Source organism: Oryx dammah, unplaced genomic scaffold, assembly GCF_014754425.2.
Source record: "Oryx dammah isolate SB20612 unplaced genomic scaffold, SCBI_Odam_1.1 HiC_scaffold_2, whole genome shotgun sequence".
Taxonomy (NCBI): domain Eukaryota; kingdom Metazoa; phylum Chordata; class Mammalia; order Artiodactyla; family Bovidae; genus Oryx; species Oryx dammah.
The window spans coordinates 31,808,364-31,836,268 of record NW_024070186.1 but is presented as its reverse complement, the minus strand read 5'-3'; the positions used below and the strand labels follow the sequence as shown (position 1 = coordinate 31,836,268).

At 42.0% G+C, this 27,905-nt stretch overlaps 1 protein-coding gene across 1 annotated transcript in view; it reads left to right on the top strand.

Annotated features, from left to right (window-relative positions):
- Positions 1-27,905, top strand: part of SLC9A9 (solute carrier family 9 member A9) — a 640,928-nt gene that overhangs the window by 384,044 nt on the left and 228,979 nt on the right. The window contains exons 10-11 of the mRNA XM_040234268.1: positions 9,468-9,581; positions 11,138-11,249. Of these exons, the coding sequence (XP_040090202.1) occupies positions 9,468-9,581; positions 11,138-11,249 (226 nt within the window). The remainder of the gene's footprint in view (positions 1-9,467; positions 9,582-11,137; positions 11,250-27,905) is intronic.

Below are 27,905 nucleotides of genomic sequence, written 5' to 3'. Positions count from 1 at the left end.
ATGTTTCTCTTGGTTTATTCATTAAGAGTTTTTTTAAGCATAGTTTTAATTTCTTCAGAGAAAACATATTGTTTCAACTAGTTAATTTTCTTTATTTATTGGCAAGGCCACTGAGAAATTATGCTGTGCCATGTCTCCCTTTTTTTCCCCTGAAAGACAATACTATTAGATTTGCTGAGAAGATCCTTCTGGAGGACATTTATTTGAACATAATTCTGATCACTGTAGGCCCCCAGCCCTTGCAGATATTCTAGAGTAGAGGCCCCATGTGCCAACCACAAGCTTCTAGCAAAAGGTTTACTTTCAAGACAAATAAGACAGTAGGATGAAAAGTGGCCATTGCTGTCTAAACTGTAAGATTACCTAAACTGCACCTCTTCTGATAGAAATCCCCTTTCTGCTGTTAGAGCAAGCAGCATGAAATAAAATGATACCCTACTTGACTCTTATTTTTTATGAGCTGAAGAAGTAGAAGTAAGAGAAGCAGTTGAAAGTGAGAAGAGAACCAGATTTCAACTCAGTGAAAGGAAAGATCTTCCGACAGTTGTGCTCTTGGCGACCCTATGAACTGTAGCCCATTAGACTCCTCATCTCTAGGCAAGAATACTGAAGTGGGTCACCATGCCCTCCTCAAGGTGATCTTCCCAACCCAAGGATTGAATCTCATCTCTTACGTCTCCTGCATTGGCAGGCAGGTTCTTTACCACTAGTGCTACCTGGGAGGCCCCTCTAACTGTTACAGATATCCAAAAATGCCATTTACTTCCTTGGATAAGAGGTGAGGTTTCTGCCTTTGGCCATGTTCAATTATAAGCCAGAGAGCCCGAACCTAGAGTGTTGGAGCAATCAAGCATTGGCTAGATGTCTGGACTACATACATCACAAAGTAACTCTGACTTTGGAATTGATGTTCCTATATTTTAGGCTCTCTGTGTGTGTGTGTGTGTGTTTCCATTCATTGAAATAGATCTAAGGCCAGTCTTATGTGGGGAACTGATATTCCTGATCAATATCATGATAATAAGCACTTTGAAGTTGCAGACTTGAGAAGATATTCTTAACCTAATTGTGCATTAACTTAAATGCAACCTTACAAAGCTCTGTACTTATCCCTTAATAGCCTCCCAAAACAGAGAGAATCAAAAGTAGAAAACCTCCAGAAATAAGAACACTATTATCAGTGTTTACCGGCTAAAGTAATTTAGCAGACTCATAGAAAATAACCTTCCCTTTAAGTTAGAAGCTCAAGGATTTCAAGAAAATCTGACTACAGTATTTATTCAGTTTAATGAAGCTCAATTCCTTGTAGCTGTAACTACATTTCTTTCCTATATTAGCTTTACTTACTTAATGATGCCTATTCATCTTCTTAAGATGTGTTTTGCTATGTTTTTATAGGCTGTGCTTTTGGAAGTCTCATGTTTTTAAAAAGTCAAATTAAGTTTAAAGGAGGACAATGAAAAATACAGGGGATGGGAAAGGGCTGGGTAGCAGCCAGGAGTGCATAGGGAACCCCAAAATTCTCAGAGAAATGACAAAGATGCAGCTCTCTGAACACTCAAGCCCTGTGAATAGCCTTTACTACAGGACCAGTAGAGCCCTGACCTTGAAGCATCTGCTCTTGGATGTGAAGCCCACCTCCTGCAAATGGGGCAGAGACACTGCATGAAGTTTGTCTTATTTTAGGGCATAGATAGATATAGATATAAAAATATACAAGATATGTATAGCAATATTATAAAACTGTACAATTATTATATAAGACACAGTCCAGAAATTTCTCTAAGGGGAGAAGAGGTGATAGGAAAGGAGATTTGTCTTGATGTTACAAGGGCATGGCAAGATCTTTGGTTTTACTTTTGTTTTTTTGAGAGGAGGAAAGAGTTAGAAGGATTGGATTGGAGGGGATGGTAAATAGACATTGTGGGGAGAAAAGTATGCCCCATCTTAAGTCACCCCCTGCTTCCACTAGTTGGGGACAAAGAAATCTACCTTTTAGGTTTCTTTACTAAAAAAAAAAAAAACAACATGATCAGAATTACAGATATCTTCCCTACCAACAAAGAACTGCCCTGATGATCAAACAAGATGTATGAAACTCTGCTTTGTAGACTCTAATGTGTTATAAGTATTCACCAATACTATTACTAACTGTTATTAACAAACATCTTTCTGTCCCTGAACCTGGATCTTGTCTAGTGGAGAGGCAGTGTAGTCTGGCAGAGGGGGTGTGGACTTTGGATAAAACTCAGGACAGCTCAGTTCTTCCCTTTATTGTGTTTTATGTGGACAAATGCATTAATATGGTCAAGTACAGTTGTCCCAACTGTAAAATAAAAATAATAGTGTCAATTTTTGAGTTTTCTTGTTATAATAACATGAATTGTTAAAATTTTTTTGAAAGCCTTTAACATATTCCCTAGCACAAATCCTAAAAAGTGAGTCCCATTGGCATTATTACTATTTTAGAAGTGTAATAGTAATACTGATATTATTTTGTTGTTGTTATTTAGTTGTTAGGTCATGTCCAACTCTTCTGCAACCCCATGGACTATAACCTGCCAGCTCTTCTGTCCGCGGGTTTCCCCAGGCAAGAATACTGGAGGGGGTTGCCTTTTCCTTCTCCAGAGGATCTTCCTGACCCAGGGATCAAACCCATGTCTTCTGCACTGACAATTCTTTACCACTGAGCCACCAGGGAAGCCCACTGATGCTATTACAATGTCCTAAAGCTAGAAAAGGACCTCAAAAGATTGCACTTGTACTTATTTGTAAATCTTGTACTTATAAAGCTTTGGCTTCATAAGGAGAGGCTTCACTCTGGATACCATGATCTTGACTGGCAAGAAAGCTTCTGTCCTGGTGGTAAAGATCACAGGTCTTCAGCACAATTCATCTCCTATGCTTACCTCTAGACCCCATAGGAATTATTGGGTTCATCTTGAACAGATCCCCTCAGGATTTAGGACCAAGCAAGTATTATAATCCCAGGAGCAAAAGTTTATAATTCTAACAGAATATATTATAATGTTTGTGTGCAAATCCCCCCAGTATAGTAATGAAATTGTTTATTGGTACTCTTGTTGGCTTCTCGCGTCTCAGTGGGTACAGAATCTGCCTACAATGCAAGAGACACAGGCAGTTGTGAGTTCAATCCCCAGGTCGGGAAGATCCCCTGGAGGAGGGTATGGCAACCCACTCCAGTGTTCTTGCCTGGAGAATCCCACGGACAGAGGAGCCTGGTGGGCTGCAGTCCATAGGGTCACAAAGAGTTGGACACGACTGAAGCAACTGAACACACACACAGTGCAGTTTGTTCAGAATAGTTGTAGATATACCCAATAACTTATAAAAAATGAAATCTGAGGTATTCTCTAAAGAAGGCTCCCAGTTAAAAATAAAGGCAAATTTTATTAACAAACAAAAAAATTAATCCCAGGACAAAATTATGGAAAAAATAAAAGAATGCATTTAGTTCTTTCTTTACTTTCACTTTTATTAATGTTTTGTAGGTTCTTAACATCCAAATTAAAATGAATTTCAGTACACTACTTGGACAAGTAGATGAAAGTCAGTGTTTTGGGCCAAACTTTACTAAGTCAAATAGAGGCCATGTTGAGGAGTCCATGTGAATTTAATTAGTGTTAGTTAATCTGGGTGTAGTGAACTGCTGTAATATTTCTGCACATGAACCAGAGTAATATAATAGTTTCATTCTTTCACTATTAGGAGAAAGAATCAATCAGAATTAATAATAAACATATTTTATAAAACAGATATATAATAAAAAAGAAATGCTTCACCAGGTTTTCCTTCCCTCACTTTCATGTTTAGAGTTGGTATGATTTTTTTGATCCAAAAGAATTCAAGTTCTGGAAGATTCTTTGTGTAAAAGGTTGTAGTAATACTTGAAAAATGATCATATGTAAAATCTGCAATATAGTCAATATCAATTCAAGATAAATAAATAAATAAAACAGATATGATTTTTTTCTTACTTTCTAGTAATTACAATAAGTAACACCAAATGAAAAACATAGTATCAAAGAAGTCTGTAAAAATCATGATTTGCTGACCATATTATGTTGCTTAATTAACATAGGAGTGGTTACCATGAGTTTTTAGAGCTTTTAAAGATAGATTGTCCTCTTATGCAGTTTAAATATTCCCCTAGTCTTGTTTGCACTATTAACTTGCTTCTTTTTCCTGAAGAAAAGCTTTCCCAAGCAAATATTATTTTAAACCTGAGTCTCCACCAAATGCTAACAAACTGTGAATTAGTGGAAATAAAACAAATGTTGTTTACTATACTAGATAAATAAAACCTTAATTCAAGTTATTTTTCATTGACCCTGAATGGGAAGGAAGTAGATTCAAGGTTATTCATATTGAATACTGTATCAACTATTTTGACATTTGTTGTTATTATTGTTACTACTCTTATTGGTTCTGGGGTAGAGTTTGTTCTTTATTTTTTCAAAATTGACCAATAAATCTATATCCTCGGTAATTGACTACTCTGGGCCAGACTGGGGCAATGAAGATTTAACAACCAAATTGGTTGCTTCTGTCAGCTTAGCCAGTAGTCTTTTTGGCACAGAGGGCCAGTTTTGTGGAAGACAAGTTTTGCATGGACCAGAGGATGGGAGATAGTTTTGCGATAATTCAAGCGCATTACATTTATTGTGCAATTTATCTCTATTTGTATTATATCAGCTCCATCTTAGATCAACAGGCTTTAGATCCCGAAGGCTGGGGACCCCTGCAGTGGAACTTAATGTAGATTCTCCTTCTGAAACATGTCTTCAGGAGAGTTTTGCCCATGAAACACAAAGTTGAATTTGCCCACACATTTTGATTAAGTGCCCCAAGAAGGAAGTTATTATGAAGCCTATTCAGTCAGAGGAATTTTGTTACATGATATAAATAGACAAAGGAGTGCTAATCAGTGCTACCGCCTTGCTTTGAAGGGAATCTTTTTTAAAATTCTAACAACCAGCTACAATTTAAAATGAGTCTATCAGATTGTCAAAGGTTTTTTTTTAAATTGATAAAAATTAATTTTGGCAAGAATATGAGGAAAACACAGCCTCCACACCATTGTTAGAGATGAAAATTGGTGTAATCTTTCTGATAGGCAGACTGGTAGTATGTTGATAAAGTAAAATTAATGTATGTCCTTTGACAGAAGTAGCCCATATCTGGATATTTCACCTAAGGAATAGTCACTCAGCTGAGGAGAGAGGTTTGTATAAAGATGCTCAGTACAGTTTTGTTTATAAGGGGAAAATCTGAAACAACCAAATGTCTAATAATGGGTAATAATGGACACAGTGAAATAAAATTTGCTATGAAGATACAAAGAGATTGTGCTGCCATTAAAAATTATTTAGTAGATTCAAATTTATTGCCATGGAAAGAGGGTTATAAATATTATTGAGCTAATGAAAGTAAATTATATAAAAATACAGTTAGATTTATGTAGCATTTTGCATGATGACTGCCCTGGTGGCTCAGTGTAAAGAATCCTCCTGCCAATGCAGGAGACACAGGTTCAATTCCTGGGTCAGGAAGATCCCCTGGAGAAGGGAAGGACTACCCACTCCAGTATTCTTGCCTGAAGAATCCCCCAGCCAGAGGAGTCTGGCGGGCTACAGTCAATACGGTCACAAAAGAATCAGACAGAGCTGAGTGACTGAGCACACACACAGATAAGGATGCTTGATAATTTCCTAAAACTAAAAAGATGAAGGGTTGCTGTGAAAGCAAGGCTAAAGAAAGAAAATATTGGGGAAATATCTTTTTCTACTCTATTTTTAAAATTTTCATTTTTAATTGAAGGATAATAGCTTTATAGTGTTGTGTGAGTTTCTTCCCTACAAGAGTGTGAGTCAGCTGTAAGTATATGTATATCCCCTCCCTCTGAAGCCTCCCCCCACCCCTTCCATCTACCCATCTAGGTCATCACAGAGCACTGAACTGAGCGCCCTGTGTTACACAGCGGCTTCCCACTAGCTGTCTCTTTTACACATGGTAGTGTATATCTGTCAATACTCTCAATGTGTCCCACCCTTTCCTTCTGCCACTGTCTACAAGTCTCTTCTCTATGTCTATTCCGGTCCTGCAAGTAAGTTCATCAATACCATTTTTTCTAGATTCCATATATATGTATTAATATATTACTTCGATATTTGTTTTTCTTTCTTGTAGTTTAATTCAGTTTTTTTTAATTCTGAAAGTAATATGTTTGTAGTAAAAAATTAATACAAACGTCAAATGTCTGTAAAGTGAACAAGCTGTGTGTACATGTGTATGTTAATGCACTTGATGGATTTATCCATATACAAACATATTTTTTGTTTCTTTAACTTCCTTTTTTTTAATGTCTCACATTCAGAAGTCCTAACTCCAGCTAATAACAGCTGCATTCATTACACACATTTTTGAACCAAACACACTGGTCTGAAAATGGGGAAAGAAGTGGACCCCAGAGACAAAATTGGGGTATGACCACTAAGAGGCTGAATGGATCCTAGTCAGCAAATGTCCTCTCTAGAGTAAAATACATTTGGGATGGGGACCCACGCAGGGAAGGACCTATGCATTTAACCTTGATATGAGGTTATTAAAGCTACCACAAACCTAGACAGTGCATTAAAAAGTAGAGACATCACTTTGCCAACAAAAGTCCATATAGTCAAAGCTATGGTTTTTCCAGTAGTAATGTTTGGATGTGAGAGTTGGACCATAATGAAGGCTGAGCATCAACGAACTGATGCTTTTGAATTGTCGTGCTAGAGAAAACTCTTAAGAGTCCCTTGGACAGAAGGCTCTCAAACCAGTCAATCCTAAAAAACAACTCTGAATATTCATTGGAAAGACAGTTGCTGAAGTTGAAGCTCCAATACTTTGGTCACCTGATGCAAAGAGCCTACTCATTGGAAAAGACCCTGATGCCGGGAAAGATTGAAGGCAGGAGGAGAAGGTGGTAACAGAGGATGAGATGGTTGGATGGCATCACCAACTCAGTGGACATGAGTTTGAGCAAACTCAGGGAGATAGTGAAAGACAGGGAAGCCTGGTGTGCTGCAGTTCATGGGATCACAAAGAGTTGTACACAACTTAACAACTGAATAATAATTGCAATGTGATTATTAATGTCAAAAACTGGGTAGTCTCTCTGGACTGAATATCTTCCCCCATCTTCCCCCCAACAAATTCATTTGTTTAAGCCCTAATCCTCAATGTGATGACACTTAGAGGTGGGCCTTTGGGAGGTAATTAGGTCATGAGGGTGGGGTGCTCATAAATGGGATGAGTACCTTCAGAAGGTGAAACAGTAGAAGGAAGTTCTCCCTTTCTGTCTGCCATGTGAGGACACAGCAAGCAGGTTGCTGTTTGCACACCGTCAAGAGGGCCTTCATCAGAACCAAACTGCCCAGCACTTGGAACTTAGAATTTCCAGCCTCCAGAACTATGAGAAATGAATTTCTGTTGTTCAATTCACCCAGTCCATAGTATTTTGTTACAGCAGCCTGGCGTGTTATGGCACATAGGCAAATCTCACTTTTTGAAAAAGTAAAGATATAATGAAATAGAAAAGTGTCCCCCATCTCCTGTATTTCCCCTCATATTTTCACATTGTCTGTGGCTATTTGGGTTACAGTGTTTGTTTAGATGGGCTGGCCTAGAATGTAAAGTGAGTGCTCAGGATAATTGATAATCACTATGACCAACCTAGATAGCATGTTCAAAAGCAGAGACATTACTTTGCCACCTAAGATCCGTCTAGTCAAGGCTATGGTTTTTCTAGTGGTCATGTATGGATGTGAGAGTTGGACTGTGAAGAAGGCTGAGCACCGAAAAATTGATGCTTTTGAACTGTAGTATTGGAGAAGACTCTTGAGAGTCCCTTGGACTGCAAGGAGATCCAACCAGTCCATTCTAAAAGAGATCAGCCCTGGGATTTCTTTGGAAGGAATGATGCTAAAGCGGAAACTCCAGTACTTTGGCCACCTCATGCAAAGAGTTGACTCATTGGAAAAGACTCTGATGCTGGGAAGGATTGGGGGCAGGAGAAGAAGGGGATGACAGAGGATGAGATGGCTGGATGGCATCACTGATTCAATGGACATGAGTCTGAGTGAACTCCGGGAGATGGTGATGAACAGGGAGGCCTGGCGTGCTGCAATTCATGGGGTCGCAAAGAGTTGGACATGACTGAGCGACTGAACTGAACTGAACTGAATTGCTTCAGAAAGACCATCCTGTACCTAAAGAGCTGTGTCTTTTTAATCCATTCTTTCTATTACTGGTTTTAAATAATGTGTCTGACAAGATTCTGCTTTCTTTCTGTCAACTGTCAGTGAACAGGTATTGGGCATTATTTGTGGGGCTGTAAATACATTACATGAAAAAATAATGAGTCCTTAAAAAGTCAAGAGAAATGCCTCCAGAGACGTTTACCTCACATGGTGATTTATGTAGGTCTGGGAAGGAAGTTTCAGAAACTTCCAAATGAAAAGTCTGGAACATAAACTAATGTCTCTTCCAAATCTGCCTTTGCTGTAGCCCCTGGACATATTTCCCTTTCACTTCTAACCTGGAAGTTGGAGAATGTTTTTCATGTTCAACTTAAATTGTTTAGTTAATGGTCTAAGAATAACTCTTGGGAGCATCCCTCAGCATAACATGTTATTACTCTATCCCTCTGACTGTAATTTGATGTATCTATTGTGTTCTTGCTGAATAAACTGATCCCTGGGATTAATCATTTTCTTTTTACCAGCTAGAAATTGTAGACATTTAATGGATATACCTACATCAGTCAATTTAATGAGTCTCATTGTCTGAAGTTTGAAATATGATACTGATCCTGATCATTCTAATGTTGAAATATAGTTGACATTCATCCTTACCACAAGTTTCTAAGTTCTCCAAGTTTGTCTCTCCTGCCTGCCTGAGGAAGATAATTTAGCTAAAGCTTTTTTTTTTTAATTAAAAAAAAATTTCTTTTTTTTAGTTCTTCCAGGGTCTGAGAACTCAAGTGCACCTTCTGGGTGATGTACAGAAGGGGCTAGAACATTCTTTCATGGTTCACTACAGGGCACATTAACCAAATCATATAGTTTCAGTTTCTGTAAGAGAGACTGTTCTGTCATCCCGGTAGGAATTGTGCCATTGAGGATCATGCTGGTAAATCTCACCCTGGGATATCACTGACAGCCTTGCAGTTGGAAAGGAGGCTGAGATGTTGACATGGGTGTGGCATCTGTCCCTGGGCAGAGAGCCAGGGTAGAGTCCTGGCCAGTATGGGCAGGTCCCCTGTGCCTCTACAGAGGCTGAGCCTAAGGATGGCCTTCCCAGATACAGGAGGACCATCTAGTCACCAAACACAGCCACAGGAAATTAAAGGCACTCAAAGCTGAGTCATAATTCGTGGCTTTTGTTCTCTGTTTTGTTTCCAGTTGTTTGAATTTATGAACTTCTTGGCTGAGAATGTCATCTTCTGTTACATGGGCCTGGCGCTGTTCACGTTCCAGAATCATATCTTCAATGCTCTTTTCATACTTGGAGCCTTTGTATCCTTTGAAATACCAAACACAAGGAGAAGAAAACAAACTACTTAACTTTAGGGATTATTTTTTTAAATTGTTCATTTTCCTCAGATTTACTGCAAAGTTCAAATTCAAAACATGTAAGTAATTTGAGTTAGAGGAGAAAAGCATCCTAAGAAATATTGGGGCCTTTATTAAATGTCTATGGTTCAAGATATAAAGTTTGGAAATTGCTGAGGAAAATAAAGGGAAAAAAACTGAAAGAGGAAGACATTTTTTGAGTATTCAAAATATGTTTAAAATATGTTATGAATCATTTACATAAAAATTATGTCAACCCATTTTTTTTATGTTTAATCTGCGTTAGAACGTATCAGAAAACAGCCGGGTCTTAGAACTTTAGAAATACTTTCACTGAAAGATGGTAAAATCTTTTTTCCAGTGAAGACTTTGTAAAAAGGATAGACAGAGTAAAGATCAAGTCAAATTACCATGATGAATGTGCTTTTACTATCTTAAGCATTGTGCACATGTAAGTTTAATAAGACAGCCTCTTTCCTGTAAGTAAAAGAACAGGTAAAGTCTAGACCTCACTTTTAATGCAGGGGGCTTTTCTTGCCCTAGGTCTGGGATCTAAGCATTCCCAGAGGAAATGGATGTCTATCAGAAAAGATACTGAGCCACTGTGGATGTTCCCAGGGATAGTCAGCAGCTGTTATCCTTGTTCCTGGTTGGAAAATGGACAAGATGCCCTCTGGGATCACAGGTAGACGATCCTAACAGCCAAGAGAGCCAACTCCTCTCTGGAAGCCCTGGTCCAGCTAGGCACCAGCCCTGGCCTCTTGTTCTCTTTTCACTGAGCAGAGAAGTGAATTTTCAAATTCCATCCAAATCTTAGAAGGACGCTCCCTCTTTCCCAAGTAGCTCCTACCATTTGAGGACAAACTAGCACAGACAATCAGGGAAGATGTCCAAGATGTCAAAAGGGGACAGATGAGAACCACCGGTATTTTCATGGATTTTTTAACCTGTATAGCTTGGATTTTAGTGAAATGCCTCTTAAAGCAGAAGTTGTTTTATACATTTAGACAGGCAATTCCTCTCGAAATTAAATTCACTAAAAGAAAAAAAAAATAAATGAAGCTTGCTCGATTTAGAGAGTATAAACTGATGGAAAGTAAGATGATAATCGTGAGCCAAAGCACATTTATCCTTTCTCAAGTGCTGCTTGAGAGGATAATGGCACAGCCTCGGAATGGTCTCTGCCTCACATTTTGCAGCAGAATCGAGCATAGAGTCAGTTATCAGCCACATAAATGTAATGAGAAAATTTACGGTGATTGAAATGGTATTGGGTTAACAATTTTAAACCAAGTATATGTTCAAAGAAGACCTCTATTATTTCTGGAAAGGAACTGACACTGAAAGATGAATTTTGGAAGCGGTTTAGACATACATGTTTATTCCTGTTTTCTGGGTTATAATATAGAGAAGCTTAAGGACATAATATTTAAAGCCCAAGGACTATCACACTTATTGCAGCAACGTTTTCCTCAATGTTTCCCTGCGCTTATCCACAGGTAGCAATTTTTGTAGCCAGAGCCTGCAACATATATCCCCTCTCCTTCCTCCTGAATCTGGGCAGGAAACACACGATCCCCTGGAACTTTCAACACATGATGATGTTTTCAGGTATGTGAATTTTGTGTGTTCATGCAACTCTTCTCTCATATTTTTTCCTTGTATTTGAAAACCATGTACACTATGCATTATACTTAGAGACTTCTTGGGGAAGCATAACTTCTCTTTACCCCATTGTACCTACTTTCATGCTGCTATCCATACATTCTGTGCAACAATGGCATTTCTTTCCAGAAAGAAAATGAAATTAAAGAGAATATGGTTAAGATAGCCACGAGTTTCAATATCTGCCCGAAACTGGCCAGAATCTGGCCTAGAATAGCCACTGAACTTTTCCCTGACCTGTACTCAGTCACTCAGTTGTGTCTGACTCTTTGGGACCACATGGACCACAGCCTGCCAGGCTCCTCTGTCCATGGGGATTCTCCAGGCAAGAATGCTGGAGTAGGTTGTCATGCCCTCCCCCAGGGAATCTTTCCAACCCAGGAATCGAACCCAGCTCCCCTTCACTGCAGGCAGATTCCTTAACTGAACCACCAAGGAAGCCCTTTCCTGACCTATTTCAGATCAATTTTCAGTTGGAGGAATTTGCATAATTGTTTCACAAAATGCAGACTTACAGATAAATAGTGTGTAAGTGGTGCCGTTTCTGTCCAATGTTATGGCTCCTTCTCCTTAGAAACCTTGCTGCTTCCCTATGCAAAGCTCCAGGAAGTTTTCATGGTTAGTACAGAAGCAAATCACATCCAAGTATGATCAGTTATTAGTTGAGAAAAGCGTTAATAGCAATTCCACCAAATACCAAGAGCTGTCCTACATACAGGTGGATGAAACCAACAAAGTCTCTACTCTCAAACCATACCTGAAGGCCCCTTTTTCCCAAAGAAAACAAAGTGAACTTGCTGACCCTGAACTGCTCTGGGGACTGTGTTTCTTTACGTTCAATTAATTTTCTTATTAATCAGCCTTTTCTTATTTGGAGACTTTTCCCCTTACATGCCTTCTATGTACTTGTACACTTATATTATGGTCGGAGGCAGTTCACTGGAAGATACATGAGAGTAAAACAAAGCTCCACAATAGAGCAAACAAAATATGGGGTATACAGGAGAATATGGAAAAAGTGAGAAAAACTATCATTTACTGAATATCTGCTGCTGCTGCTAAGTTGCTTCAGTCGTGTCCAACTCTGTGTGACCCCATACACGGCAGCCCACCAGGCTCCCCCGTCCCTGGGATTCTCTAGGCAAGAATACTGGAGTGGGTTGCCATTTCCTTCTCCAATGCATGAAAGTGAAAAGTGAAAGTGAAGTCACTCAGTCGTGTCCAACTCATCGCGACCCCATGGACTGCAGCCCACCAGGCTCCTCTGTCCGTGGGATTTTCCAGGCAAGAGTACTGGTGTGGGTTGCCATTGCCTTCTGCTTTGCCTCTCATTATAAATCAATCCTAGTGAAGTGAAAGTTAAAGTTGCTCAGTTGTGTCCAACTCTTTGCAACCTCATGGACTATATAGTCCATGGAATTCTCCAGGCCAGAATACTGGAGTAAGTAGCCTTTACCTTCTCCAGGGCATTTTCCCAACCCAGAGATCGAACCCAGGTCTTCTGCATTGCAGGCAGATTCTTTACCAGCTGAACAAAGGAAGCCCAAATTAATCCTATGAAGCAGATATTAATCCATTTTCTAGATGCAAAAAATGAGGGTCAGAATCTCAAAAAAAAGTTTAAGTAACTTGGCTGAGGATGAAATCATTCCTAAGCCAAGGTCTGTGAAACTTCACCTCAAAACCCAACAAATCCACATTTTTAGAAGTAGGAATAAGAGCTTCCCCGGTGGCTTGGCCGTAAAGAATCTGCTTGCAATTCAAGAGACACAGGTTCAATCCTTGGGGTCAGGAAGATCTCCTAGAAAAGGAAGTGGCAACTCTCTCCAGTATTCTTGCCTGGAAAATCCCATGGACAGAGGAGCTTGGTGGGCTACGGTCCATGGGTTTACAAAGAGTCGGACACAACTTAGTGAACGAACAACAACAACTAGGAATAAAAGGCTTGTTTCACCTTCACTTCCCTCCTAGCTTGTTCCACACAGTAAAGGGTGGCAGCTCCCAGGCTGACAATGAGTCATTTAATCAAGTGCAGACACATGGAGATCCAGAGTTTAAAAATGTCCTCCTGTAGGCCTCTGATGGTACTTCCCTACATTTCCAGATATGCCGGTGTGGCGTGCCCAAGAGAGAGAGTCATACAGAGTGTACCAATAGGTGATCTTTAATTTAAAGCAGTGATGAACTTTGGTAATGATTAACTCTTATAATGGGACAGCAAAACGCAGATTGGATCACATAAAGAAGTTGGCACTGGGGTGCATTTTTGTAAAGCATTTCTAGGAGTTGGGAAGCACTGTTCCTTCATTTCCATCAAAATATCAGTAGCTTCTCTCTGGAGAATTGTGGTTTATTTTTAAAACTGGGATATTATATTTTAAACAATGCTTTATTTTACAAAGAAGATTTTGAGAAAAGTGCAAGGTTTAAATAGCTGTCTTGGGATGTGAAATGTCTGCCCAAATAACCTCGTGGCTTGCTGGTTTTCTGGATTTGGCATCTTCTATGTTTGCTTAGCTGTCAAATTGGAGCTGCATTAAAATCTGAGGCCAGCAGTATGGTACGTACAGCCAGGGGATGTGAGAAAGCCCAGAACTTGATGATACCTTTATGATATTCTAAAGTGGGGAGTCAGCGAACTAGGGCCTTTGAACCAAGTCTAGCCCGCATGAATTTTGTAAATAAAGTTGAAACATAGCTCTACCTCTCTTTATATAATACTGCCTGTGCTGCCCTTATGCTGTGCGTGCTGTGCAAAGTCGCTTCAGTCATGTTGGACTCTGTGACCCCATGGACTGTAGTCCACAGGACTCCTCTGTCCATGGGATTCTCCAGGCAAGAATACTGGAGTGGGTTGCCCTGCCCTCCTCCAGGGAATCTTCCAACCCACATCTTTTATGTCTCCTGCGTTGGCAGGTAGGTCCTTTACCACTAGCACCATCAGGGAAGCCCCATCTTTACTCTACAAGGAGAGAATTGTATGTTGCAGTAGAAACTATATGATTTACAAAACCTCAACCAGTCCATTCTGAAGGAGATCAACCCTGGGATTTCTTTGGAAGGAATGATGCTAAAGCTGAAACTCCAGTACTTTGGCCACCTCATACGAAGACTTGACTCATTGGAAAAGACTCTGGTGCTGGGAGGGATTGGGGGCAGGAGGAGAAGGGGATGACCAAGGATGAGATGGCTGGATGGCATCATGGACTTGATGGACGTGAGTCTGAGTGAACTCCAGGAGATGGTGATGAACAGGGAGGCCTGACGTGCTGCAATTCATGGGGTCGCAAAGAGTCGGACACGACTGAGCGACTGAACTGAACTGAACTGAACTGAAAACAGCTACTACCTGGCCTTGTTCTAAAACACTTTCATCCTCTAGAAGAAAAACTATAACTCCATTACATTAATGGAATTGGCATTAATAGTTTAATTAGGGGAATACCCATCTGCCAGTTCCTATTATTAAGAACATTGACTTTTCCACTAAAAAGCTCTCTTCTTAGCTTTAAAATGAGGAAATTGCTACGTTACATGGTTATGTAATTGAATCATAGATGGTCAGCTCTAAAGTCACTCTGTACCTTTCTAAGACCTTTTGTGGGTAATGTTTTAAGACTCATCTCCAGAGCAAGATAGGCTAGGCATTGGTCTCTTTCTGTAGATTAAAAAAGAGAAGGAAAGAAAAACATGGAGAACTTTGGAGTATCTTGCTCACAACCTGGCAACTAGTTAAGAGATGAAATTGAGACTTAAACCTGGGCCTCTGGACTTTGAATTTAGATCCTTCTCTGCCTTGACAAGACTTCAGATTTACCGTCAAGGTCATGATAACAGAAGTTAAATCAAAGCCGTGCCCTTCCTAGCCCAGGCAAACTCCAGCATCCAGTTCACAGTAAGCCACACATGTGGGTGACACCCTTCCCCCAGCCATAGGCTCAATTCTACATTGCACCCACTGATCCCCATCAGAATGTAGGAAGGATCAAGGGAGTTCACCATGTGGAGGGCAATAGTTTTCTTCAAAAGAGAATGCTCCAGACTAGGCTTTGATTTTCTGCATAAATCCTGATATTCCATACCTCATATTCCACACCTCACTCAGGACCTAAAGTTTTCAATGTATTTGCTGGGAAATAAAGAATTTAAAAGGTAAACTTAAGGTAATGTAAGCCAGAGGAGGAGGTGAAAAAGCAGATCAAATACACACAGTCTAGCCTTTTCTGGGTATGTGGACACCACAGCTGCTGAGATTAGAAAAACGACCGACCCCCTTAAAGAATATTTGCATTATAATGTAGTTTAATGTTCTTACTAATGTCCAGAGGGGTTTTGATCATCCAGTGAGAAGGAAACTTTGAAGCTCGCTGGTGGGACCTAGTTGTCCTTGCCTCACTGAGAAATGAAGATGGAGCCTCTCTTTACACAGCTCAAAACATTTTTCAGAGTCCTTAGAAGAAAGTAAATGACAATAACCCTCTATCTAAAATGGGTGAAAGTGAAAGTGAAGTCGCTCAGTGTGTCGACTGTTTGCGACCACGTGGACTGTAGTCTACCAGGCTCCTCCACCCATGGGATTCTCCAGGCAAGAATACTGGAGTGGGTCGCCATTTCTTTCTCCAGGGGATCTTCCCGACCCAGAAAGTGTGAATTTATTTACACAGCCCCTCTGTCATCACCCAGCTACTCATTCCACAGACATTTCCTTACAGGCTCCCTTAGGTAAGTGGGTGAATGGAGACCAAGCTGAAAACCCTGCCCTTAAGGTGGCTTGCAGTTTTAGAGAGAGAACTTGGCTTTGGGCCAAGGTTCACTAAGCCCTTGCAGCACAGATGGTTCAAAGGCCAATGAAATAAGAGCCAGAATTTCTGTCTTAGTCAATTACACCTGCTATGTGACAAAGCCTTTCCTCCATCATCTTTACTCTCCCCTTATACATGACTTTTTGGCACTGGGCAGGAAGAGGGCTGGGGATGCTTTAGAAGTAGAAGTGGTTTCACTTGTAAAGTTAAAGAAGCTTCAGTTTGAAGCTCCCCAGGTCCCTTGTTCCAAGACCCTGGGATGAGCCCTAGCAGTGTGTTCTGATGGTATATAAAATCTGTTAAAGATATTTCTGTCTCTTTTTTCTTAAAGAGGGTCCCAAATGTATAAGTTTCAGGCCCCATAAACCTGAATCAGCTCCTATCTCCATTCTGGAGGCACCTGAGGATGAGAGTTTGCGGAGGGATCCTGGGCTCATTACTTACCTCCTGGTGGGGGTGGCGGGGGGGCGGCCTGCACGCAGGGCCTGCAGTGAGCACTGAAGTAAGGCGTGGAGCTTTGTAGATGGTGGGGTTCCAGCAATGTTTTGGGGGAAGCCTCACATTGTTCCTGGATGATGACCGTACTGCCACTCCACCACCCTCTGCCCTCTCCGCTCAATATTCCACCTTTGGCTTCTAGAGCCAGTTAAAGTGAGCAAAGCCACTGTCAGGACCCAGGCTGAATTTCCCACCTAGCACAGGCCCTGTGCTAAGTCGCTTCAGTCGTGTCCAACTCTGCGAGCCCGTGGGCTGTAGCCCACCAGGCTTCTCTGTCCATGGGATTCTCCAGGCAAGAATACTGGAGTGGTTTGCCATTTCCTCTTCCAGGGGATTTCCCGACCCAGGGATTGAACTTGTGTCTCTCATATCTCCTGCACTGGCAGGCAGGTTCTTTACCACTGAGCCACCTGGGAAGCCCAGCCCCTACCCAGTTTATTTTGTATAGACTCAGAATCCACACACGCGCAGCCTTAGAACCTGAAAATGAGGAACGGTCTCAAGGTCAGGAGGAGTGTGGTCTCTTTGCTTCCTCAGTCTTGAGAAGCTTTTAATAATGCAAATTCTGGGTTTTTTTGGTAGCTAGGTTGCAGCTCAGAGTCAGTTGGAGAAGTTTACCCTGAGACATTTTAAGACCTTCTTTAAATTCAAGGCCAGGAGTCTGTCACTGCTCTGTTGTATCGTGTGACACCCAGCACAAAGGGCTTAAGAGGACTGCTCAGCATCCTGCCCCCCCCTCCCCGAAACTGTTCCTGTCGTGCTCAGCACAGCCCCAGTTAATGCTTGGAGTGGGCGGCCCCACCCAGCACTCAGTTCACTTGAAACCAAAGACGCAAATCTCTGTGGTTTAAATTAAAGGAGGAGATGTGCTTTGCACAAATTAGCTTTCCTATTGATATGGTGCATATTACAAAGATCAGGCCTCTTGTTTTAATTCAGATCTGTGTGCTGCAATTTTTATTTAATTTAAAACTAAATAAGAGCCAAGAATTGCTAGAAGGCGGGGAAATACCAAGCCCAATTGAGCCCTGGCAGCCTTTCTGAAACCACTGTAACCACCAGGGACTGTAGGCTAGTGGGTTATGGAGGCTCATGCAGAGTTGCTGTGCCGAACTGGACAGAAGGGAAGGCCAGAGTCATCTGGGCAGATTGAAGGAGCCCAGCAGTGTGTCAGAAGACGTGATTCGCCAATTTATCCATTTCTATTGCACTTTGAAGAGACTCTGTAACCCTGAAGTGTCCTATCCCATGAACTCGGAAGGGTTTTAACCTGGAAAATGCGATCGCAGCATATGGATATAACATAAAACTTCATCCATGAGTTTACATAACCATAAAGACAACAGCCCCAAGTGTGGCCCGGCTTTGCTGCTAATGTTGTTTGTTGCTCATTTGCTTGTCCACCAGCACTCATTAGCATCCAAATAGCTGCTGGCACTAAAGAACTAAGGGGAAGGCATGGAAGAAAAACTTTAAATTAAGAAAAATTTCCCATTAGCATTTATCTTCCCCCCTTACTAGTGAAAACACTGCCATTACTATTCAAGTTTTGGAAAACACTATGCTCGGTATAGAACCCCAGTGTTCTATAGAACAGCTTAAGAACTCTGCCCACGTGTTGTTGAGCATTTTTCTGTGTCTTTTTGGTGAGCTACTGATTAGGCTGTGGTCAGAGCCAGTCTGAGACTTTGACCCCAAAATGGCCTTTCCTTCTTGACATTCAGTTACAGAAAAGAAAAATATATAAGTGAAGAGTCTAGGTTATTGTTTCAGCAGTGCCTAGCCGTCTATGGGGTCGCACAGAGTCGGACACGACTGAAGTGACTTAGCAGCAGCAGCAGCAGCAGCAGTCTTTATCTTGGAGAAGAAAGTGGCAACCCACTCCAGTATTCTTGCCTGGAGAATCCTGTAGACAAAGGAGCCTGGTGGGCTGCTGTCCATGGGGTTGCACAGAGTCGGACACGACTGAAGCGACTTAGCATGCATGCATGCATTGAAGAAGGAAATGGCAACCTACTCCACTGTTCTTGCCTGGAGAATCCCAGGGATGGGGGAGCCTGGTGGGCTGTTGTCTACGGGGTTGAACAGAGTCGGACACGACTAAAGCAACTTAGCAGCTTTGTTGGCAAAGTAATGTCTCTGCTTTTGAATATGCTATCTAGGTTGGTCATAAGTTTTCGTCCAAGGAGTAAGCGTCTTAATTTCATGGCTGCAGTCACCATCTGCAGTGATTTTGGAGCCCCCCAAAATAAAGTCTGACACTGTTTCCACTGTTTCCCCATCTATCTCCCATGAAGTGATGGGACCAGATGCCATGATCTTCGTTTTCTGAATGTTGAGCTTTAAGCCAACTTTTTCACTCTCCACTTTCACTTTCATCAAGAGGCTTTTTAGTTCCTCTTCACTTTCTGCCATAAGGGTGGTGTCATCTGCATATCTGAGGTTACTGATATTTCTCCCAGCAGTCTTGATTCCAGCTTGTGCTTCTTCCAGCCCAGCGTTTCTCATGATGTACTCTGCATATAACTTAAATATAGACTCTCTTTCTATGACCACCTAAATAAATGGAACCATATTAAGCCATCAGACTGTTCAACACAATTACCAGCCACCATATAAAAGGAGCATTTCCAGGCTTTCTTGATCCTTTGAACCCAAAGCCGTGGTCCTGGGACCAGCAGCTATGACACCCCTGGGGATCTCTTTAGAAATGCTGATTCCAAGTCTGCCTTCGGATAAGATTCCCAGGCAATTTCTGTGCATGTGAAAGTCTGAGAAGCATATCCCAGAACATAATCACAGTGCATGGTTTCTGTTCTGAACCTCTCTCTTCAATACATTCCCCCCACCTTATTCACTTTTGCTTTAGACCCTTCTGTGATGCCACTCTTGCTTCTTTTTTTCCATTTGCCAGTCTTATCAGCAGAGCAATGTTTACCCAGTTACAGAATTTCCTCCAGTTCCTCAAGCATGCGGAGATCTTTCCCACCTCCGCTCCCTGAACCCCACCCCCCGCCATTCATTCAGGTTCTTGGTCTGCCCTGACCCCTTTCCACGCCCACCACCTTCACTCTTTTACTCAGTAATTGGTTTTATCCTTCACATCTTGGCTCAGACATCACTTCCTGTAGGAAAACTCTTGTTGTTGTTGTTCACTCGGTCAAGTCCGACTCTTTGCAACCCCTGGACTACAGCATGCTGGGCATCCCTGTCTTTCATTATCCATCTCTCAGAACTTGCTCAAACTCATGTCCATTGAGTCAGTGAGGCCATCCAACCATTTCATCCTCTGTTGTCCCCTTCTCCTCCTGCCTTCAATCTTTCCCAGCATCAGGAAAGCTGACTCTTTTCCAATGAGTCAGCTTTTTGCATCAGGTGGCCAAAGTATTGGAATTTCAGCTTCAGCATCAGTCCTTCCAATAATTATTCAGGACTGATTTCCTTTAGGATTGACAGGTTTGATCTTCTTACAGTCCAAGGGACACTCAGGTCTTTTCCAATTCCACTGTTCAAAAACATCAATTCTTCAATACTCAGCCTTTTTCATGGTCCAACTCTCACATCCATACATGACTACTAGAAAAACATAGCTTTGACTAGACGGACCTTTGTTGGCAAAGTAATGTCTCTGCTTTTTAATATGCTGTCTAGGTTTGTCACAGCTTTTCTTCCAAGGAGGAAGTGTCTTTTAATTTCATGGCTGCAGTCACCATCTGCAGTGATTTTGGAGCCCAAGAAAATAAAGCCTCTCACTGTTTCTATCATTTCCCCATCTGTTTGCCATGAAGTGATGGGACCAAATGCCATGATCTTAGTTTTTCGAGTGTTGAATTTTTTAAGCCAGCACTTTCACTCTCCTCTTTACCTTTATCAAGAGGCTCTTTAGATCCTCTTTGCTTTCTGCCATAAGGGTGGTATCATCTGCATATCTGAGGTTGTTGATATTTCTCCTGGAAATCTTGCTTCCAGCTTGTGCTTCATCCAGCCTGGCATTTTGCATGATGTACTCTGCATATAAGTTCAATAAGCAGGGTGACAATATACAGCCTTGACGTACTCCTTTCACAGTTGTCTGGGTTGATGTCCCTCACCTCTGTTTCTGTAACACCCAACACTTCTCCTCTCCTAGTACCCATCTCATTCTACTATGATTTTTGGTTCATCCAACTTTATGCCCCTCTAGACAGGGAGCTTTGTGAGGCTAAATGCTTATCTATTGGGTTCATTCTGTACACTCAGCACTCAGCCCACTACTTGAACCTGAGTTGCTGCTACTGCTAAGTCGCTTCAGTCATGTCCAACTCTGTGCGACCCCATGGACTGCAGCCCACCAGGCTCCTCTGTCCATGGGATTTTCCAGGCAAGAGTACTGGAGTGGGGTGCCATTGCCTTCTCCAAGCTGAGTTATATAACTAGTTAATTCCAAGGCTTCAGGGTCTATACTAGTAAGAAAGGCCTTCCATAAATACATTCAAAGGGGGACAGTCCCTTTTTGAGGGCAGTTTGAGCCCTCATTAAAGCTATGGGTAGGACTTTAATCCATTTGTCCTGCGTCTCTTGAGATAATTTGTGCAGATGTCTTTTGACATCTTTTTCAACCTTTCCTGAAGATTGGGGTCTCCAGGGAGAGTGTTAAAAAAAGCAAAAAGCAAAGTCACTCAGTTGTGTCCGACTCTTTGGGACCCCATGGACTGTAGCCTACCAGGCTCTTCCATCCATGGGATTTTCCAGGCAAGAGTACTGGAGTGGGGTGCCATTTCAATAAATGACAGATAAATAGGAAGATGAATGAACAATTTAAAATAGTGTCTCAGTCAGTCAGTCAGTTCAGCCACTCAGTCATGTCCAGCTCATTGCGTGGCCTTGCACTGCAGCATGCCAGGCCTCCCTGTCCATCACCAACTCCCAGAGTTTACTCAAACTCATGTCCAAAGAGTCAGTGATACCATCCAACCATCTCATCTTCTGTCATCCCCTCTCCTCCCACCTTCAATCATTCCCAGCATCAGGGTCTTTTCCAATGAGTCAGTTCTTAGCAGCAGGTGGCCAAAGTTTTGGAGTCTCAGCTTCAGCATCAGTCCTTCCATTGAATATTCAGGACTGATTTCCTTTAGGATAGATCGTTTGGATCTCCTTGCAGTGTCTACACAACAGTGTCTACACAATTTAAATGGTATACTTCACTAAAATGCCACTTAAGGACTCTCCATTCCTGTTCTATCAGACTGGGAACTTCGGAATCCAAAATCGCCCCATATGCAGCTCTCAGACCAGGCTTGCCTAATTCTACAGGTGCAAGCCAAGCAACAATACACTTAAGGAAAGAGATCCACAAATAAAACCATTTGTTTTTTAAATGAGAGTATTTTTCACCTAGAAAAATACTGAGTCTTCGTAACAGTAGACATTGTTAACACTTCCTTGTAAGTAATATGTAAAGTTACTTCCTTGTAAGTAACTGATATGAGACTGTTTTTCAAATCTTCACTTGCTTTGTGTTGGGGGGATGTTTTTGGTTTCCAATTAAAAACTTTAGATCTCATTTAAAACCCTAAGATTTTTATATGAGCCAAGTGATTTGAATCAAGAATCAGGCTTAGCTTCAGCTTAGGAAAAAAAAAAATTTCTGTAAACATATATGCAAGGGTTGTCTGAGAATCTGAGGCTTCTCTAAGCAAGAGGACTCTGTTTTTGTTGTTTTTTGAAGGGGAGGGGAGGTGCACTGGATCTTAGTGCGCAGGATCTTAGTTCTGCAACCAGGGATCAAATCAGGCCCGGACAGTGAAAGTATGGAGTGCTAAGCACCGGACTGCCTGGGAATTTCCAGCAGGACTTTTTCTCTTCTTGTCTCTTCCTTTTTCGTTCTTCCAGAGAAAGACAACCTGGATGACATCATCACGGCATCAAGCTTTCCTTGCCAAGGCTTCCTCTTCAAAGCCCCCTCCCCCAGAGTCCCATGTCCTCTCCTGTTCCCGAGCTACGTCTCCTTCCAGCTCTTGGTGTACCTTGTGCAATTAATTAGGCCACTCTCTTCCTTACCACTACAAGACCACTAAGCAGCTCACAGGGCCCAAGCTCAGGATATTTGTTTTCTCCACTAGAGAAGATGAACCGTACCAGTTCCCCAGCTCTCTCACTGAAGCCTGGGGCGGGCATGAGTGGGCAAGTGGAGAAGGTCTTCTGAGGTCTTCAAATAGGAAGGAATGAGGAATGAGTCATGAAAATGTTCTAACCAGTATATCATGCAGTCACAGAAAAAGTCATCTTAAATAATGAATAGCCATGTGCCACATTGCTATGACAAAGTAGACAAACGCACGAGGCCCATATGAACTGAATATTCCATTAAGTCCGAATGTATGCTCTGTCGCTAAGTCATGCCCAGCTCTTTGCAACCCCATGGGCTGTAGCCCTCCAGGCTCCTCTGTCCATGGAATTCTCCAGGCAAGACTACAGGAGTGGGTTGCCATTTCCTTCTCCAGGGGATCTTCCCAACCCAGGAATCAAACCCAACTCTCTTGTATCTCCTACATTGGCAAGTGAGTCCTTTACCACTGAGCCACCAGGGAAGTTCTCCATTAAGTCCTCATATAGCTTCAAATGCTGGAAAAAATTGTGAATATGGCAAACTGAGAACATCTGAGAACTAGCTTTAAACTACAGCCAGTCCCATAGTTATCTCCTATTATTAGGTCAAAATAGCATATTCTTCACTTAGTTCCCAAATAAATTTAGAGTAAAAGTTATGAGCTGCTGCATTTTTAAATAGAAGATTAGATTCATCTATTTGGCAGACAATAATATTTTCTAAGGGAGAAGGCAATGGCAACCCACTTCAGTATTCTTGCCTAGAGAATCCCAAGGGCATAAATAGGAACTACAGTTTTGGTAAAATGCAGAGGGCTCATGCTTTAAAGCAGTCTTAGCCACAGGAAGCGTGTGGTTAACCCTCTCCAAACCTCAGCTCTTTTGGCTGTAAAATGGTGTTTACCATAGTTGGTCAGTGTTGAATACCAAACTGGAAAATGTATATAAAATGCCTGGCACAGGGATGGCCACTTAGGAAACATTCAACAATTGGGAATTTTCATCATTTTCTTTCAGCACTACAGAAAAAGATAGCCATTAGTCCTTCATAGAGACTTGATTCATATAAACCCGCAACTGTTCGCAGAAAACTCTTCTATCAGAGGTGAAGGTTTTTATTCCTAATAAGATATGACTGTCAGATCACTACTGAGGGCCTACCTGTGCTAGTGCTACTGACATACCCATGGACGGCAAGAACCCCCGATCCCTTCATTTAAGGACAATTGCTGATCTTCTGCTTTTAGTTCCAGCAGCAACTTATTCCTGGTACTAAGACATGAAATGTTATAAACTCAAAGTGAAACTCAAGGTAACAGTTTTTGTGAGGAAAATATATCGTAACCCTCTCTGGGACACTACCCTTATGGTAGAATCTGTCTCCTTTATGGCAGATGACTCCACCCTTATGGCAGAAAGTGAAGAACTAAAGAGCCTCTTGATGAAAGTGAAAGAGGAGAGTGAAAAAGTTGGCTTAAAACTCAACATTCAGAAAGCTATATCATGGCATCCAGTCCCATCACTTTATGGCAAATAGATGGGGAAATGATGGAAACAGTGAGAGACTTTATTTTCTTGGGCTCCAAAATCACTGCAGATGGTAACTGCAGCCATGAAATTAAAAGACACTTGCTCCTTGGAAGAAAAGCTATGACCAACCTAGACAGCATATTAAAAAGCAAAGACATTACTTTGCCAATAAAGGTCCGTCTAGTCAAGGCTATGGCTTTTCATGTATGGATATGAGAGTTGGACTATAAAGAAAGCTGAGAACCAACAAATTGATGCTTTTGAACTGTGGTGTTGGCGAAGACTCTTGAGAGTCTCTTGGACTGCAAGGAGATCCAACCAATCAATCCTAAAGGAAATCAGTCCTGAATATTCATTGGAAGGACTGTTGCTGAAGCTGGAACTCCGATACTTTGGTCCTCTAATGCTAAGAACTGACTTATTTGAAAAGACCCTGATCCTGGGAAAGATTGAAGGTGGGAGGAGAAGGGGACGACAGAGGATGAGATGGTTGGATGGCATCACTGACTCAATGGATATGAGTTTGAGTAAACTCTGGGAGTTCGTGATGGACAGGAAAGCTTGGCGTGTTGCAGTCCATGGGGTCGCAAATAGTCGGACATGACTGAGCAACTGAACTGAATTGGAACAAGTTGACACATGCAAAATGTCACTATCTACTTAAGCATTTATTGAGTGTGAAAAAGTGGCAAGGCCTTGTAGATTACTCAACCACGCTATATATAGAATAAGCCAAGAAGAGCATGCCAGCCTGAGAGACGCTGAGTAATGAAAGGGGACAACCCAGAATGCTTGTCACCTCTCCCCATATCTCAAGACAAGGTCTTAGAAACATACAGAAAAATAAATAATCTTATTTAATTTGGGAAACTTACATGCGCATTTCAGTTTTTCAGGTATGTCATAGTTCAGTTCAGTTCAGTTCAGTTCAGTCGCTCAGTCATGTCACAGGTATCACAAATATCTGACTGATAGTTTTAATCAAGTGAAACTGTCTACTGAGGCAAAAAAAGTAGACTACATTGTTTTCCCCTGTTTTCTGCCTGAATTTGCTTCCTAATTGCTTGCTTGTTTCTGACATTAGGTTGACATAACCTTAGAAAACTATCGATACACACAAAGCAAGCTCAAAAAATAAGTCTGTCTGTGCCATGCATAAATCCCTCTAATTCCGCCCTCAGGTTCTGTGGATAGAGTTCAGAAGAAGTCAATAAGATTGACTCAAGTAAGTTATATGTGCAAATGAGCAAGAAGCAGTTACATTTGAAAATGCCTTGTGCTAAATTTTCAATAGAGCCATTATGTCAATTAGGAATTTTCAGCATTTGCTCTGAATATACTGGGGTCCTTCAAAAGCCGTTGGGGCAACCAAGTTCTTCACAGATAGACCAAACCTCTGTGAATAGGGATGGGTTCCAGACCCACTGCCAGGCCTCCCACTGACCCTCTTCCAAAACACTAGGAACTTTTAAAGCCTTGTGGTCACATGAGAGGGCAGAGGGAGACACCAGGACAGGTGCCCTGCCTGTGGATAACGCCTTGCCCACCCTTTACAAGACCCTCAGTCCCACTCACCAACTGTTCCTCAGTGCTTGAAAACTGTCACTGGACCTTCAGGGAGCTGTTTTCAATTCCACAAGTAAACAAGAAAGTACACATGTTAACAACTATCTCAAAAAGCAAGCCCTTCAGAACTGTGTGCTTTCCTTTCCCCAGCAGATTTCTTCCTTCCAGCTGTTTTCTTCCTGGCAGGAAGCTCGTTTTGGCTGCATGGGGAAATGAGGGTCTTGACTGGAAAGTCGGAAACCTATCGTGTTAGAATAGGGCGGCTTGGGCTCAGGTTGGGGTGGGGGAGCAGCACAGTGGCAGTGATGTGGGAAAGGGAGACAGAGACTGAGAAAGAAGGCACAGAAAAAACTGGGGAGGGAGAGCAAAAGGCAAAATATCTTTTTCCAAATGTTGCTGCAGGTTATCTGCCTAGGAAAGGGAAGATGATTTTCTTCTTCACATCTTTCCTAAAAATTCAAATTCTTAAGATAATCATGATTTTTCATCTTTGTCATGGGTTACATACTCAGTCGGGAGAATGAAACACAGATTGAATAACTAGTCATACCATTTACTATGCAACTTTGGCCTCTCCATCTCTCCTAACCTGTATTTCCTCATCGGTTAAGAAAATACCTGTGATTCTGCAGGGACATATAAGGGAGAGAGACATGGGGTAAGCAGATATACAGAATCCTCTGGTAGGCTAAGCTGTGGGAGCACACAGTCTCCCCAAATTCGGTTCTTGAACCATTGCAGTAAATCCTCTCTCATTCAAGTCACAGACCAGGGTTGATATTGCTGGGGGAGTATATAATTTCCTCAGTTCTGTCTTGTCACAACAAAAATTTGAAGCGACGGACCAGTGTTACAGCTCTCAGATGGACGAGTGTTACAGCTCTGTATTACAGCTCAGTTTTATTTAGAAAGTAAAGGAAAATACATCCTCGAGGCATAAGGGCATGCCAACCCAAAAGACGTGAAGAGAAGAGAGGCCTCCAGCCCAAAGTAGGCTCCTTTTTTAATATGTTTTTTCTCCTCCCCCTGGGCCTGCCCTATGTAAATTGGGCTAGCCAGGAGGGCTGCTTGTTTTACCTGAGGTCCCCACTCCAGTCCTTGGACCTTCCTTTGTTCTACTTTTGCTGGCTTTTCCCCTCCTTGTCTTTTAGCCACCGCCATTCTGGACTCCATTTTCCTATTCTAACTACCTAACATTTCCCCCCTCAAGAGACAGGAGGCCCAATTCTTTGGGAACAGGGGTGTCAAGGTCTTTCTGGCTACTTCATGCTGAACTGGGACAGCAAGGGGTATTGGGCCTCCTCCTCTTGCGAGTCTCAGGCCTCAGAGTCCTTATAGCAATGTCCATCTAAGGGTGAGTGATATTTTCTGTGGTCAGCTGTAGTTTTATATATCCTTGTTGAACTGGCACTGCATGTTGTAGCTTGTTGACCTGAGTAGAGACAAAATGGGTTAGACAATTGATAATACATGGAGCAATCACAAGCAGCATCAATATGGTGATGACAGGGGCTAGTAGGGGCATTGCTGCTGCTGCTGCTAAGTCGCTTCAGTTGTGTCCAACTCTGTGCGACCCCATAGACGGCAGCCCACTAGGCTCCTCTGTCCCTGGGATTCTCCAGGCAAGAATACTGGAGTGGGTTGCCATTTCCTTCTCCAATGCATGAAAGTGAAAAGTGAAAGTGAAGTCGCTCAGTCGTGCCCGACTCTTAGCGACCCCATGGACTGCAGCCTACCAGGCTCCTCCATCCATGGGATTTTCCAGGCAAGAGTACTGGAGTGGGGTGCCATTGCCTTCTCCGAGTAGGGACATTAGCCAACTCCAAATTTCCCATTTCCAGGAGGATCCCCAAAGAGAGATTGTAGCCACCTGGAGAACTCTCCAGCTCATTCTTTGAGATCCTGTGGGGTCTGAATGTTTTTCTTGAGGAATGTGTGACTTTCTTTAACTTAGCTGGAGGTATTTACCCAGAAACAACACGTCTCATTCAAGATGGCTCAAGTCCCTCCTTGTTCAGGGATCAGAAGATCTATCTCCTGTCTGTTTTGGAGTACAACCCCTGCCAAGCTGTGTTGGCTCTTCAGAGCTGTCCTGAGAAATCTTATCTCCAGAAACTTA